Source organism: Stylophora pistillata, chromosome 12 (assembly GCF_964205215.1).
Source record: "Stylophora pistillata chromosome 12, jaStyPist1.2, whole genome shotgun sequence".
NCBI classification, from domain to species: Eukaryota; Metazoa; Cnidaria; class Anthozoa; order Scleractinia; family Pocilloporidae; genus Stylophora; species Stylophora pistillata.
In genome coordinates this window covers 25,848,763-25,864,124 of record NC_142530.1, presented here as the reverse complement: position 1 = coordinate 25,864,124, position 15,362 = coordinate 25,848,763, and the positions used below count along the sequence as shown (strand labels likewise).

At 37.6% G+C, this 15,362-nt stretch overlaps 2 protein-coding genes and 1 non-coding gene across 3 annotated transcripts; 1 reads left to right on the top strand and 2 right to left on the bottom strand.

Moving 5' to 3' along the window:
- Positions 1 to 1,033: 1,033 nt before the first annotated feature.
- LOC111338803 (kelch-like protein 18) lies at positions 1,034 to 5,653 on the bottom strand. Its single transcript, XM_022945333.2, has one exon. The coding sequence runs from the start codon at positions 4,682 to 4,684 to the stop codon at positions 2,975 to 2,977; it is 1,710 nt and encodes a 569-aa protein (XP_022801068.1). The 5' UTR covers positions 4,685 to 5,653; the 3' UTR covers positions 1,034 to 2,974.
- A 1,025-nt stretch (positions 5,654 to 6,678) lies between these two features.
- Positions 6,679 to 13,424, bottom strand: LOC111338781 (uncharacterized). The gene is made up of 7 exons (XR_015994347.1): positions 13,287 to 13,424; positions 12,988 to 13,201; positions 12,704 to 12,762; positions 11,929 to 12,060; positions 11,526 to 11,582; positions 11,024 to 11,115; positions 6,679 to 7,693 (listed from the first exon to the last, which is right to left on the bottom strand). It is a non-coding gene; the product is annotated as an uncharacterized LOC111338781 (transcript).
- LOC111338779 (40-kDa huntingtin-associated protein) lies at positions 13,201 to 15,118 on the top strand. Its single transcript, XM_022945306.2, has 2 exons — positions 13,201 to 13,782; positions 14,091 to 15,118. The coding sequence occupies exons 1-2, from the start codon at positions 13,254 to 13,256 to the stop codon at positions 14,501 to 14,503; spliced, it is 942 nt and encodes a 313-aa protein (XP_022801041.1). The 5' UTR covers positions 13,201 to 13,253; the 3' UTR covers positions 14,504 to 15,118.
- Positions 15,119 to 15,362: the final 244 nt, after the last annotated feature.

Sequence of the window (15,362 nt, the reverse complement as noted above, 5' to 3'; positions counted from 1 at the left end):
TTGACTGAGTTTTTGACACTTGACGTCAGTCTTTCTGTTTTGCATACAAAATAAAATGTAAAAGGGTTTCCGGTTCCCCTTATTATTTAAAAACCGGCTCAGTACTGCATCAGTAAAATATTTGAATTGACCAAGTCCTGTATTTGGGCGATTTCGAAATGGATGTAGTAACGTGGTAATTGAACCTTGTATCGTGCAATTTTGGTCTAAAATCATACTTGTGATTTCAAATTGAACTCGCGCTGCAGGCTTGTTCAATTTTGAAATCAGGCATATGATTTCAGCCCAAACTGCACTCCACTCAGTTCAATTACCATTATAAACAACATGACTAAAACTTCTGTAGTGACAATATTTGGGTCTACAGTACACCCTTCAATGCAATAGTCAAATTTTGGCAAAATGGTTTAGTTAAGAGAAAAAAGGCTGATAGTTTCTAAAGAAACTGTTTGGGGCTGCGTCGGTGGGAGTAACGAAATAATTTGGATATATCAACAAAGTTGAAATGGTAAATTGGCCACTGTAACGATTACAAAAGCTGACGTTTCGAGCGTTAGCCCTTCGTCGGAGCTAACGCTCGAAACATCAGCTTTTGTAATCGTTACCGTGGCCAATTTACCATTTCAACTTTGTTGATATATCCAAATGATTTAGTTAAGAGAAGATTGACAGTGCTCAACACTAACTTTTTAACTTAATAGCCCAAAGGATAGTGACCACTTAGAAGTTACCACAATTTCAGTTTGTTTACTAGCTAAACTGTCTGTGGAAATCAAAAACCACATGCCAAAACTGAATTTCTACTATTCTGCAGATAGTTTGCTACTGTTAGTGTTGAGCCCTGATTGACTTAGCTCAATAGATCTTGTTAGTGAACAATGCCTACTTTTCCTCGGTTATCTAGTGAAAGCTAATGGCAAATCTCATAAAGGCTTCCAGGGTTTCTGCTTCTTCTGACACCCACATAACAATTTTAAGTCCACCCATCAATGAAAACCACTTACAAACAGAAGATATAAAGTGTCACACAAAGTTTAAATTAATGCTTCCAAATACTGGTTTATTCAAGTGAAAATACATTTAGATATCAATTATAAACCCTTTGAACTAATGCCGTAAGGAAAAAGATGTTCTCATTTCATACTTAACATATTTCAAGAACATCTTAACATTGAGTGCAAAATTTGGTCTTTATACCATCTTAGACAAAACTATGCAAGTTCAACATTGTCATCATTTAACAAACTTTCAGCCATTCACAATGAATGATACAGTTGTAGATAACTCTTTGAGCATACCAGTCTGTAGAGCATTTTGCTCACAATGGTTGTCCTTTTGCAGCGGGTTAACTATGGATGCACTTTAAAATTTCATGTCCATTACTTTAACATGTCAAATGGACTTTCTTCCAAAGATGAATAAGACAGGCAACCTGCTAATTAATAGAAATGGCCTTTTAAACAAGCTTTCCTCGCAAAAATTGTAATAAATACACAAACCTCTTGCACTAACTTGGAAATAACTAGCAAAACTTACTTTTTATGGTATAATTTCAATTTACATACAATATCTAACAAATTATGAATAATTAGCATAAATTTGACACTAATCTGGTGAATAATAAATGAGCGAATAAATATATTTCAGCATGTGGATTTTACACAAATTTCAATTTGATTTTCTAACTATCCTTTTTAATAACTCCAATATACTTATTAGTTCACTTTCATCCTTTCTAACAATCCCTGAAAATTTCTGCTTCAATTGAAGGCCTCATAACAAAGTATACATAAAAACAACTTGAAATTGTGACAAATTCAATATTATTGCAAACCAACCAATCCTCTGTGTAAACTGGGTGGTTTACAATGTTCATCATATGTTCTGGTTACCGACTCAGTTCAACTTCTTACAGAACAGATATAATTTTACACTTAAATTTGATTAAAATCTATTATTACATAGCTAAAACTTCCAAGCAAGTCCTAGCCAAATATAAATAATTTTTTATCAGAGTACCTGTAATTAAATGTGAATATACCTGCAAGTTTACTTTGGTGCAAATACTCAGGCACAACCCTACCAAGGGAATCTAACCTTTTAAAAAGTGAAGCAACATATAATCAAGTCCATGGTCCAACCAATCCATGATCTAACAGTGAAGCAATATATAATCAAGTCCATGAACTAACTAGTCCATGATCTAACAGTTCGGCGCTCTAACCAATTGAGCTAACCGCCTCCCGGTTAGCTCAATTGGTTAGAGCGCCGGACTGTTGTGCAGGAGAATAAAGGCTGATAGTTTCTAAAGAAACTGTTTGGGGCTGCGTCGGTGGGAGTAACGAAATAATTTGGATATATCAACAAAGTTGAAATGGTAAATTGGCCACCGTAATGATTACAAAAGCTGACGTTTCGAGCGTTAGCCCTTCGTCGGAGCGAGTGCAGGAGGTTGAGAGTTTGAGCCCCGGCCGGACCAACACTCAAGGTCTTAAAATAACTGAGGAGAATGTGCTACCTTTCTATAATATCATGAAATGGATGGACATTCTAGTCTTCTCGGATAAGGACGAATAAACCGTAGGTCCCGTCTCCTGCATCTATTGGTTAGTTAATTAAGTTAGACAGGGGACGTTAAAGAACCCACTTACGAGATTACTGTGATGTGGTCTGGCCTGCTTACTGGGAATTGCTGGGAGGGGGCATCTTCAACTTCCTTTGATTCGATGTAAACTGCTACAAGCAGTCTGGTAAAGTCCCCTGCACAGTGTTGTAAGAATGGCCCTGAAAAGCCCCATGGGGAGTGGTCATCTAACCCATCCATCCATCCATCCATCCATAACTAAACTTTTAAAGCTCCTCTCAATAGTGAACAATAACTTTCAAAGCTATTCCTTTAGATTTACTGTTTTTTCCATGAAGAATGTTTTCTATCAACCTGTAAGGTGATTTAGGAAATTTTTTGCATTATGTTCTAAGAAAATGGTCCTCTAGGAAGTACCCCTACTCCAACACCTCCTTGATGCATGCCCATGGATGCCACAGGGGTCCACCTGTTGCTCAGTACATCAAAGCACTCCACAGTATTAAGGTTTGACAAGCCATCGTAGCCTCCAATCGCATACAACCTTCCACCTAGAGTTACCACAGCTACCCTACTGCGACGAGTATTCATGGGGGCCACAAAGGTCCACTGTCCAGTCTCTGGGTCAAAACACTCTACAGTGTTGAGAAAGCAACTGCCATCATACCCTCCACACACATAGATGCGACCATTTAAGGTGGCAACACCAACTCTACATCTTCGAACACTCATCGGTGGACTTTGCACCCATGTGTTAGTTTGTGGGTTGTACACTTCTACGGTGTTAAATATTGATAAGCCGTTGTGTCCGCCAATGGCAAAAATCTTTCCATTCAACTCTGTGACACCAGCAGCACTACGGAGCGTCCCCATTGGGGCTACAAACTTCCAGCTGTTGGCAGCTGGAGAATAGCACTCTACAGTACTTAGCGAGATGTGGCCATCATACCCACCTACAACATAAATCCTTCCGCTAACCACCACTGCACCAAGAGCACTGCGGCGTGTATTCATGGGAGCAACTGCCTTCCATGTTTGAAACTGTGGATTAAAGCATTCCACCGTGCTTAGTCGCTTGTGCCCATCAAATCCACCTAGGGCATACAATTTATTATCAAGGACAGCTACACCAACACGGGTACGCAACGTACTCATAGGCAGGCCAGGCAGCCATTGTCCGGTCAAAGTATCATACGTTTCCACAGTGCTAAGGGCCTCCCCAGAGGAGGTAAGGCCGCCAATGGCATAAATCAAACCCGCAGCTTCACTGCATCGCCTTGGTTTCGTGCGGATTGATTGAAGCTTGCATCTCCGCTCAGGCATAAGAAGGTAGTCCTTTGCTTCGTCTACCAGGTCACGGCATGCTAAATTGCTTTTTATCAGCTCGTCGCTGGAGACTTTGTCGCATAGATACTGCGGGCTAATCAAAGGCAGTCTCACGTTCTTGAGCAATTCTGGAAGGAAATCTTTGCGCTCGTCTTCTTCTCTTCTCACCCAAGCTGAAATTGCTTCGAAAACTTCTTCTTCTGTGCGGACATTTAATTCTTCCCGCGAGATCATCTCCACAACCGCTTCGGGGGCCAGGCTCAAAAATTCTTCACTCCTCGCAACCTCAGAGAAGTTTTTCACAGCAAAAACATCGGCTGCTTCCACAAGATCTACACACGAATAGGTATCAGCGAAAGACCGGATGCCGAGGCAATTCGTCGGATGAAGAACGCGGTGTAGAAACTCAACGCACGCTTGCTTTACACTCGTCAACTGCAGCAAATTAGAGGCACAGAGTAGATTCTGCACATTATCTACGTTAATTTCAATCCTTCCCGTGTAGCAGAAGTTCACCAGATCCTCTAAAGCTGAAAATTCCACGCCGAACAAGATGACTTCATCTTGTCGACTTTCCTTCATGTCTCCAGTAAACATGGCATTGAAATAGCTACTCGCAGCAGCTAAAACCACACGATGAGACTTCAAATGGAAATCACCTACCCCAAGTTGAATATCGCAGAGCTTTCCATCTTTCCTAAGGCTGTGCAGCCCTGAGAAAACTTGGGAAGAAAATTCAGGAACACAGAAAAGTAAGCTCTCCTCTGACGCCATTTTCCCGTTATCGCACTGCCAGTCACGTGATCTCTTACAGGTGTTGTTATGACAAAGACGCTACGGCTTCCCCGATGCCAATCAAACCAGATTGACAATTGTCATCTCTAAGGCAATTTTCCTGCATTAATTAAATCTTGTGATTATTTTCGGACTTGTCACGAAAGAGGGGCGTTCATTTCTTAAAGCCTAAAAGAAAAAAAATTATTTTCCCACTGTGTCTTTCTTTCCCTTTTCGTTGGATGCACAATAACAAAATCAAATTGATTGGGTTTTGGATACTACTACCAAATCTCATTTTCCTTGCTTGTTTCTTATTAATGTTTAATCTAACAAACTGTTTTTGCTGATAATTTGTAACATATGCTTATCACTATGTTTCATTCGTGCAAAAATAGAAATGCTTCTGACTGGTTTCTGTCATCAATTATCTAAGTTGGCAATTACCAATGGATTTAACAAGAAAACAACCAGTTCCAAATGGCATCAACTCCTTTTGATACAGGTTAATACTGATTAATTTAAAAGCTGTTAACAAACCTTAAAAAATAGGAATTTTCAAAACTTGTCTTAAATAGGAATGTTGTTTCACAAATTTAGGGGAACATATGGGAATGTTCCAAAAATTTGTTTTGGGTTTTTGCTCCAACAACAGTCCTTATCTAAAGAATTTAAACCAAATGTTCTGGAATGCTTCTGTTAAGAAAGTGAGTTTGGCACACATAGGCGTTGTAAGCATTTTGTGTTGGGTAGTAAAATAATAAAAAAGAGGAGTAAAAAGTTACCACAGGATGAAGCAAGACACCCTCTGGATGGCATATAAGGCTTGATGTAATATAAAGATTTAGCCAAGCCTAAAAGCGGAGCTCCCAAGTTCGTAATATTAATGATAACATAAAAGATGTGCATTTGCCAAGACTTGCCTGAGACACCCCTCCCTTCGTTTTGATAGTCTCCCCTACCCTACCCGTGCAATCTAAAGGCACGTACGTATGTATGTACGCTCGGTCAGTCATGTGACAACCAAATGAAAAGAGGTTGACCATATTCCATAGGTATGGGGCTCTGCCCCACATGCGCAAAGCGTGCGTGAGAGCCCTGCTATGAATTAAAAGAAATCTCTAAATTAAAGTACTTGCATTTTAATATGCCTTCCTCCCACACTATCACAGCCACAAGCAAAACTACTCGACCCTTAGAAAAGATTTACAAATAAAATTGAATCAAGAATTCTTAAGCTCTAGAGGGATATTTAACCCTTTAACTGCCACAAGTGACCAAGGCAGAATTTCTCTTTAAAATATCAATACAATATCAAGCAAACAAGTGATGAGAATAAAGGAAAATATCAATCAGGGGATTTGAGGTTGATGCAATACAAAATTATCCAAACTAATATCACAAGAAGGTGTAGTCTGATCGTCCCGGTGAGTGTAGTCCTGAGAAGGACTGTTGTCGGTGGCAGTGACTGACGTTTCGACAACCTGTGCGGAAGTCATCATCAGAGTCAAGTGAATGATTGTTGTCAGTAGAATGTTCTTATAATAAGAATTTCTTATAATAAGTTCTTATAATAAGAATTTCTTATAATAAGAATTAATTATCTTATAATAAGAATTTCTTATAATAAGTTCTTATAATAAGAACATTCTACTGACAACAATCATTCACTTGACTCTGATGATGACTTCCGCAAAGGTTGTCGAAACGTCAGTCACTGCCACCGACAACAGTCCTTCTCAGGACTACACTCACCCGGACGATCAGACTACACCTTCACATGTTACCCAAAGGTTCAAACCATTTACTGTAATATCATGAGAACTGACGGCAGAAAGTAAGGAGAATCAATATTGAGATTGTGGGAGTGAAAGGAGTAATATAATTTGTCATTTTTTTTACTTTCACTTGATTGAATATATGGTTCATGTAATTTCGATCTGTTGTTCAGGTAGGTTGAAAAATAAAGTACTGTTATCAAGTAATCACAACCCTTGAAAACTGGCAAAATTTAATTCCTAATTTGAATTCATTTTCATTTTCAGAGAAGAAATGATAAAACTATATAAGATTAACAATGTTACACATAAAGTTTCTTTTTATGCAAAGTTCACCTTCAAAACCATAACAAAATTCTCAAATGTGATGGCTATCAAACCTATTTGAACACTAATAGGAAAATGTACACATCATGCTTGTAATTAGATGGTGTAATAAGACAAGGTAATTTGGTTTTATCAACTAAGTTGAAATTGTAAATTAGCCACTAAGAGTTTAAAAAAAAGCTGACGTGTTGAGCATAAGCGCTTCGTCAGAGCCCTTCATCATTTGCTCTGACGAAGGGCTAATGCTCAAAATGTCAGCTTCTTTATGGAGGCCAATTTACAACTTCAGCTTAGTTGATCAAACCAAATTACCTTGTTATCCCCACCAATGCAGCACCACCATTTCTTTGGAAACTTACCCCATTTATTCAGCATAATAAGACAGCTAAATTGGGGGCAGTTAACTTGTCATACCAGTGTATGTGGACAGTGCACATCCTATGCACTTAACAGAGTTGACTGTTGCTTTTTAAAAAAAATGGATCACTGATGTCTGGTCTCTTTCTCAAAATTTGTCATACCTTTCATTATAATTGGTAACAGAACTTCACGTCATCCAATTTTGTCTGTAATCAAACTCGTGATAAACAAATCGGACTCCCGCTTAGTTGTTGTCTGATGTTGTTTATCACTTACATGATTACAGACTGAATTGAACACCACTCAGTCCTATTACCATATAAATATAATTCAAAAGTCTTTAAGTATTACAGCTTGTTTCATCCTCCTGTTTTGATTTGACTTCAGATGAAGATTTGGACCTTCTTTTCCTTCCTTGCTGAAACTTTAATTTACGTTCTTGCAGTTTTTTAATTCTCTTTTCTCCTTTGCCTCCTCCTCCACATGTTACTTCTACATTTATCTTTCTTCCTGCTAGAACACTGTGATGTAAGTTCAGTGCTTTCTGCAAAGGAATAATGGAAAATTTAGCTGTTAATTATCAGGTATTGATACTTGTTAAGGGTGAAATATAGGGCAAGGCTTGGAGTATGTTAAGCTCAATTTCTTAATAGTTCAAGAAAAAAAAAGAGATTGTTAAAAGTTTCATTAAGATTTTGAGATCAAGGGAGAAACCATACAAAATGATAAATTTTGTCTAGGCCATCTTCATCATTAGAGAAAAACTTGAGACTTTCTTTTTTTCCTGGTTCCAAAAAATCCAATTATAATTATTCTAAGAGACACACAGAAAAGTTATCATAGTTCACTATGCAGTGTAACAAATAAATATGTGTGAACCTTGTTAATATTTATAGAATGTCATTGTGTTACAAGGAAAAAGCTAATAAGACACGAGGATAGCTATGGCAGATAATTTGTACTTTTGAAATTTTCTCTCATGTTTCCCTTAAACTTTAAATTAGTCAGGTCCCAGTTTTAATTTCAGAATGAAATTCCAGTGTTTGTGGTTTTCTGAGTTTCACAATCACTGCAATACATTAAAAACACATCAAACAGTGAAAGCAATTAGTAAGTAAGTAAGTAAAGACTTAATTTAAAGAGGGTAGCACTAAAATAGTATAAAAATACTTACAAACCTGTGGCCCTCTAAAATTATGTACAATACGGATGTTAAAAACTATGGCATAACTATGAGATAATATAACAAATAAAATACAAGAGATAAGAGATAAAATCAGTTTATAGTACAAAAGTATAACTAAATCACAGAATAAAATGATTTAAAAGCTGCTGTTCTTCAAAAAATTTTTTCTAAAGAGAGTTCCTAAAAGAACTTAGCAATGCTAATTTCTGCATGGATAGTGGTAAGCAGTTCCAGGCTTGACAGGCAGTCACAGTAAATGTTCTTCCTCCTTCAGTCATATGCTGCCCATTATAGGAATGCTTTTCTGTAGATTTTTGCTTATTCATCAGTACTACCGTACTAACAGCTTTCATCAGTACTACAGTACTAACAGTACTAAACCTCTCGCGAGCAAGCATGAATACCTACGTACTAGTGTACTAGCGTACTAACTACAGCTCTCGAGCTAGCAAGCATGAATACCTACGTACTAGCGTACTAACTACAACTCTTGAACAAGCAGGAATACCTACTTACTAGCGTACTAACTACAGCTTTCGAGTGAGCAAGCTTGAATACCTACGTACTAGTGTACTAACTACAACTCTCGAACGAGCAGGAATACCTACGTACTAGCGCATTAAGTAAACCTCTCGAGCAAGCATAAATACCTACGTACTAGCGTACTAACTAAACCTCTTGAGCGAGCAGGAATACCTACGTACTAGCGTACTAACTACAGCTCTCGAGCGAGCAAGCATGAATACCTATGTACTAGCGTACTAGCGTACTAACTACAACTCTCGAATGAGCAGGGATACCTATGTACTAGCGTTCTGGCGTACTAAGTAAACCTCTCGAGCAAGCATAAATACCTACGTACTAGCGTACTAACTAAACCTCTCGAGCAAGCAAGAATACCTACGTACTAGTGTACTAACTACAGCTCTCGAGCGAGCAAGCATGAATACCTACGTACTAGCGTACTAGCGTACTAACTACAGCTCTCGAGCGAGCATGAATACCTACATACTAGCGTACTAACTACAACTCTCGAACGGGCAGGAATACCTACGTACTAGTGTACTAAGTAAACCTTTCAAAGCATGAATACCTACGTACTAGCGTACTAATTAAACCTCTCGAGCAAGCATGAATACCTACGTACTAGCGTACTAACTACAACTCTCATTCTTTTCATGCATGCCATGAAATTGAACATTTGATTTAGTCTGTGAAAAAAGGAGTATATTGATAACCATTGGGGTTTGTGTTTTTGTGGTGTGGACCTTATTTCTAATGCGGTAATGTAGTGGAGAACAACGCACTGCGTTTTTTTGGTGATCTCAAACTGACGGTTTTCGTTGAAATAAACCATTTATGAATTGCAGTTTTTTCTATAACCCTTTTAGAAACTATATTTTGGTAAAACAAAGTAAGCAACAAATCCTAATGAATCTTTAATAAACATGAGCTTGAGTATGCTACCTAAGAGAACATGAAAAATTTGAGATGTTAAATAAACTTGTTCTTATCCAACAAAAGTTTAATATAGTGTGGTTTCAGCCTCGAACATTTTCTGTTTCATCTGTCCCTGAGATCACGGAGAAACCGTTTAGGGCAGTTTGTGTTATTGAGAAAAAGAATACCGTTAAAATTGCACTTGCAAAGTTTTGGAATTAAATTATTCATATAGATATGTCTTACTAGATATTTTGTTGTGTAGTATCGCTGAGTATTTTTACAAGTTGTGCCGTATTTGTCGTATTTTGCGGTACTCGGTAAGGACAACTCATCACGGCTTGTTGCTCATATGTTTAGTACTGTAGTACTCAGTCCGGACATTTCATTACAGCTTGTTATTCATTTGTTTAGTGCGTTAGTACGTTAGTACCTTAGTACTCGGTACGGACAAGTCATCACGGCTTGTTCTGAATTTGCTTAGTACGTTAGTACCTTAGTACTCGCTACAGACAACTCATCACGGCTTGTTCTGAATTTGCTTAGTATGTTAGTACGTTAGTACCTTAGTACTCGGTACGGACAACTCATCACGGCTTGCTCTGAATTTGCTTGGTATGTTAGTACGTTAGTACCTTAGTACTCGGTACGGACAACTCATCACGGCTTGTTCTGAATTTGCTTAGTACGTTAGTACCTTAGTACTCAGTACGGGCAACTCATCATGGCTTTGGAAGGTTTATTACTCAGCCGTAAGACCTATTTGTTTTATCTTCTTTTTCAACCGATTATTTCCTAAATTTATAATTCCTTTGCATAGATGTAGATAAACAAATAAAAGAAAGATAGAATTTTTAGGTTTATAATGGGCAAGAACAGTAGAACTTAAACAAGTCGGATCGAATCAGCTTAATTTTAATAGTACGTTAATCATCCGTACTAAGCGAAAAACAAGAAAAAAAGAATCCTATTTTGGGCATGGTCTACCTTCAGTTTTACGTTTGATAACAGGGTGAGCAATATTGAAGTTGGCATACCTAGTCTGTCCTGAGTGTCACTAGCATGACAGGACGGAAAACGCGTGCACTGTAAGAACCCTCTTGTTGTCCCACACTAAGCCTTAGAAAAGTTTTCTTAGGCTTTGTATGGGACAACAGGAGGTATTTACAGTGCGTGCATTTTCTGTCCTGTCATGAAGCTTAAGTAAACTTTTAAGATAGGTAGGTACATGCTCCTGTACACGCTCACCCAGTAACTAGCCTTGTCACCAAACTCAATAAATCCGCAGCCCTTTGACTCTCCAGTCCTCTTGGTCATGAGTCAAAATTCTTTAATGTTATCTATTGATAAACAGGCAGAACAACCCTTTATTATCACCAATACTAACATGCTTCTGTCTACTGTAATGAAAATGTTTTATTGTTTCACCCTGAGTCCTCTTTGAAGAAAATTGCTTTTCATCAATTTCTTCAAATTAATTTCCTACTAATCATAGGCAAAATAGAAAATTTGTTAATTTGCATATCTCAATTAATTGAACAGGATTAAGAGTTTTTTTAATCTTGGACATACCTCAACTTTTTATTTCTGGTATCAAACTATCCATTTTAAATCAAAATATTTCACACTACACAAGGCAGCTGATCAAGTTAAAAATTATACCATCAAAAGTTAAAAAAAAAATCACTACTTTGTCACAAAACAGTGAGTTCCATTTGGGTCTGTAGCCAAATAAGTATCATAAAAATACCTGTGCATCTAAAATGATTCCTCACTTGTTCCTCTTTCACTGAAAAGGGTAGGTTTCCTTTTGAGATATTTGAGAAATGAAAAAAATATATGATTATTAATCATGTCCAAGTCATGAATACATTTTTCAGGAAAGAGTTAAAATTTAATATGTTATGGCTTTTTCTATTAGTAGCTGATGAGAGGATACTCACAGCAACAAAAAGCAAAATTATTACTTGCACAAACTTATTCACACTGAAATTATTGTCACAAGATGTAACTACATGTACTATGCACTCAGAGGTGTAAAATGCTTGTTAAATTGTTTGACAAAAAATAAAAAATTACAGCACATAACATTATGGAAAGATTATAAATAGCATGCTTGTAGCTTACTTAAATGATAGCTTCAATACACCTACCAATAAAAAGTATGTATCTTTTGTTCCTGTCTTTGCTGTCAAGTTTGTTGATAGCTTGTTTGTTTTCTTCTTCAGATGTTTCAGAAGTTTGTTTCTTTTCCTCACAGGTCTTAGATGGCTTATCTGTTTTGTCTAAACGATAAAGTTATGATTAAAGTTAAGAGTAAAAACAAGTAGAGATGAAAATACTCATGAGAATAGAAAAAGTTATATTTTCACACAATTGCAAGGCTGTGCTCTAGCAGTGCCCGGTGGCCCCTGGTGCCCTACTTTTGCTCTTGGGCGACTCAGAAATTTTAGTTTTTTCATACAAATCATATGCTGGGCACCCTGGATTTCACAGTTTCAGAGCACTGGGCTCCATTCAATTTTCCTTAGAGCACAGCCTTGAATTGTCTTATGTGAACCACAACATACCGGTAACTGGAGAGAAACATTATAAAATTGCTATTACCGCAATGATCATTGCAGCAATGTGTAATATGGCAAGGAAGTTGTGGACCTATGGTGATGACAATGTTAACATCACCTTTGTACCTTACAGAGATGAAGTCCTTTAATCTCCCAGGCCTGCATTACAGGCAGATGTGAAAATTGTTTAACAAAATTTGATAATGATCCACAAGAAAGCTATCAACGGTAAACAGATGTAATCCCAGTTTTGATTCTTCTATAACTTAAGTTCAATGGCAATGTGGAAGCTGCAGTAACATAATGCTGGTTCTAAAAACGACAAAGTAAAAGGGGTAATGCGAAAAAGAAAACAAGGCCTTACCTCGCGTACCAGATTTCTTCAGAACTTTTCCTTCCTTTGGTCTATGTTTGGCCCACCAACTGACAAATGAAAACAACTGTATTAGAATATACAAACGTTACCAGATTAAAATACCTTTATTCTCTGGCTCACTGTATGGTAATGCGTATCCTTTTAATTTCGTATCATTGATATCACAATTACTATTATTCCATTCTTTGCCCCAAATTATATTCTCCTGATACTTCTTCGGACAACGCAAGGTAACAATTTACTGTGCTGTAGAGCGAATTAAAAGCACTTACTCGTGTCGTTTTCTTTTTCTCGATGTTAGTGGCTTTGGTTCATCCATGTGATTTCTTCTCAAAAGAAAAAATGCGAATAAAAATTCTACACTACTATAAATTTAAGCAGAAAGCAAAGGATACCACGCATAAAGATAAGATAGCGTGGTAGACTCCGCCATGTTGGACGCGAGAACTGGGGCCAAGTATACAACCATAACTTTCACGCAAGGCCCTAAGGGAAAATTAAAATCAAGAGAGTGAGAGAGATTTGAAACAAGTTAGAAATGGATCGCGAATTTGACGTTATAGGACAATACCGTGCGATTACTGCGAAACTAAAGAGACGTTTTCTGAAAAAACCTAATGTTTCTGAGGCAAGTGGTCAGTTTGGTGCCCTTGCCAAAGAGTTGAAACGACAAGATTGTCCACAATACGCTGGTTTCTGTAGTCTTGCAAAGGCGAGGTGTGAAAATACGCTGTCTAATGCAACGGGAGAAGTTGAGGCGCTAACTGAAGCTGCACGGTTGTTTTTAGAAGCAGAGAAAAATTCCGTGGAGTTAAGATGTCCGGCGTTCGAGGAACACTTGACTGAAGCCATACATCTCTTCAACCAGGCCATTAAAACTCACTGTGCCCAGGGTAACTCGGCGTTAGGGGCTTGTTTGTGCTTAGAAATAGGGGACGCCTTGAGACATATGAACCGGCCCCATGAAGCTATGGTCCATTATCAACATGCCGCTGAGTTACAACATCAGAATCCCATTGATGCCCTGCAGTCAATGACTTTGGTAGCCTCATGTAAAATTGATACAGGTAAGTTTTAAAATTACAGTGAGGGGGATTGGATATCTTGTGGGACAATAACATGTTTTTTCCCCAAAGCCTATGACCCAAAGAACCAGGTAGAGCATGTGGGAACATATGCTTGTTCAATAATTTGTTAATATATTACTGAAAATGGTTATCAGAAAAAAGGTTAACAGTTGCCCTCATTTCGTGAAAGAAAAAAAAAAAAAAGAAAATCTAAGTATGCAGTAAAAAATTTACCATCGGCTACACAAGTTACTACTTTGAAAAGTTAGCATGAATCTTAATTCATTTTCATTATTTGCACAAATCAGGTGATTTTGATGGTGCTTTGTCTGTATTGACTGAAATGGCTTACCATGCAGAAGAAAGAGGAAGTATGAGCCAACAGGGAAAGTTAAAAGGACCATACCAAGAGATTTTAGCCCACTGCGAGATTGGACGCATTCTTCTGCTAATGCTACTTCAACCAACACCACAGCAAATTCCTCCTCAGCATGCTCAGATACTTGAGAAGTATTTGGATGAATTAGATTCTACTGAAAACCCTGTGGTTTACATGAATAAAGATCTTCTCCTTTTGCTTCAGTCGGTAGTGATGGTATGTCAGTCACATGATGTAGATGCTCTTAAAGAGCTGGAGAAAGAACTATGGGCATACCTCGACCCTGAGCAACAGCATCTCCTTTATCTCATCACTTTAAAAATGTCAAAGAAAGGAGGATGAAAGCAATGTGGCGCTGCTGTCAAATACAGTATCACTAGGTTTTTCTTGTTACAAATGACAAAGTATGAAGTTGCAATTGCTTGGATGGCAATGATTAATTTAAAAAACTGCAAATGTCATATGAATAGACACAGATTTTCCAAACACAGGCCATAAGAAAGTGGAAGGGTTAATCAATTTTAATCTGCATAGAGAAATGTCAAACAATTCTTATAAGCTGTTGACCACATTATAGGTTTATTGTTGTAATAACCCACCCAGGATGTTGGGAGAACATGAGAACATTTGTCAATCATGAGCCAGAGGCAAATTGATGTGCAAATTTTTCAAATTACAATTTGCAAAGGATGTACCAGTACTGGTGCAATAAAGGAAAGGATTATGACCAATCAGGACACTTGAAGTATCTCAGTTATTTCATAATGTCTCCTCAGACATCAATAACTACATGTACATGGAATTCCTTGCTGTCCTGACATGTATCAAAACAAGTTAGAGAAACAATTCTTTGTGTGGCTGGTTCTTTAAAATGTTGCACATTGCAGTACTGCTTAAGTAGTGTTCATTACTGCAGAGATTGCTTTCATATTCAGGAATATAACTTTTGACATGCGATTTTGTCTCTTTGGTTGCTTGGAGGTGAATAGTCCTTGCCACTCGCTTCTGAATTAGCCAATCAGCACACATCAAAGTACTATTGTATGGTATATACTAACATTGGATATTCCCCAGTTTTAGCTAGAGCATATTCAGTCACATGACACATTCAGACCAATTGCTTTCAAGCAAAAAAAATTTATGGATTATCATGCCAAATGCCAGGTGATGAATATAACAAAATGGGGTAACACTGTGAATA

Bases quoted from the DNA above. Each gene is read 5' to 3' on its own strand.
- LOC111338779 (XM_022945306.2), top strand. From the start codon at position 13,254: ATGGATCGCGAATTTGACGTTATAGGACAATACCGTGCGATTACTGCG. The intron at 13,783-14,090 runs GTAAGTTTTAAA...TGCACAAATCAG, and splicing joins CTCATGTAAAATTGATACAG to GTGATTTTGATGGTGCTTTG.
- LOC111338803 (XM_022945333.2), bottom strand. From the start codon at position 4,684: ATGGCGTCAGAGGAGAGCTTACTTTTCTGTGTTCCTGAATTTTCTTCC.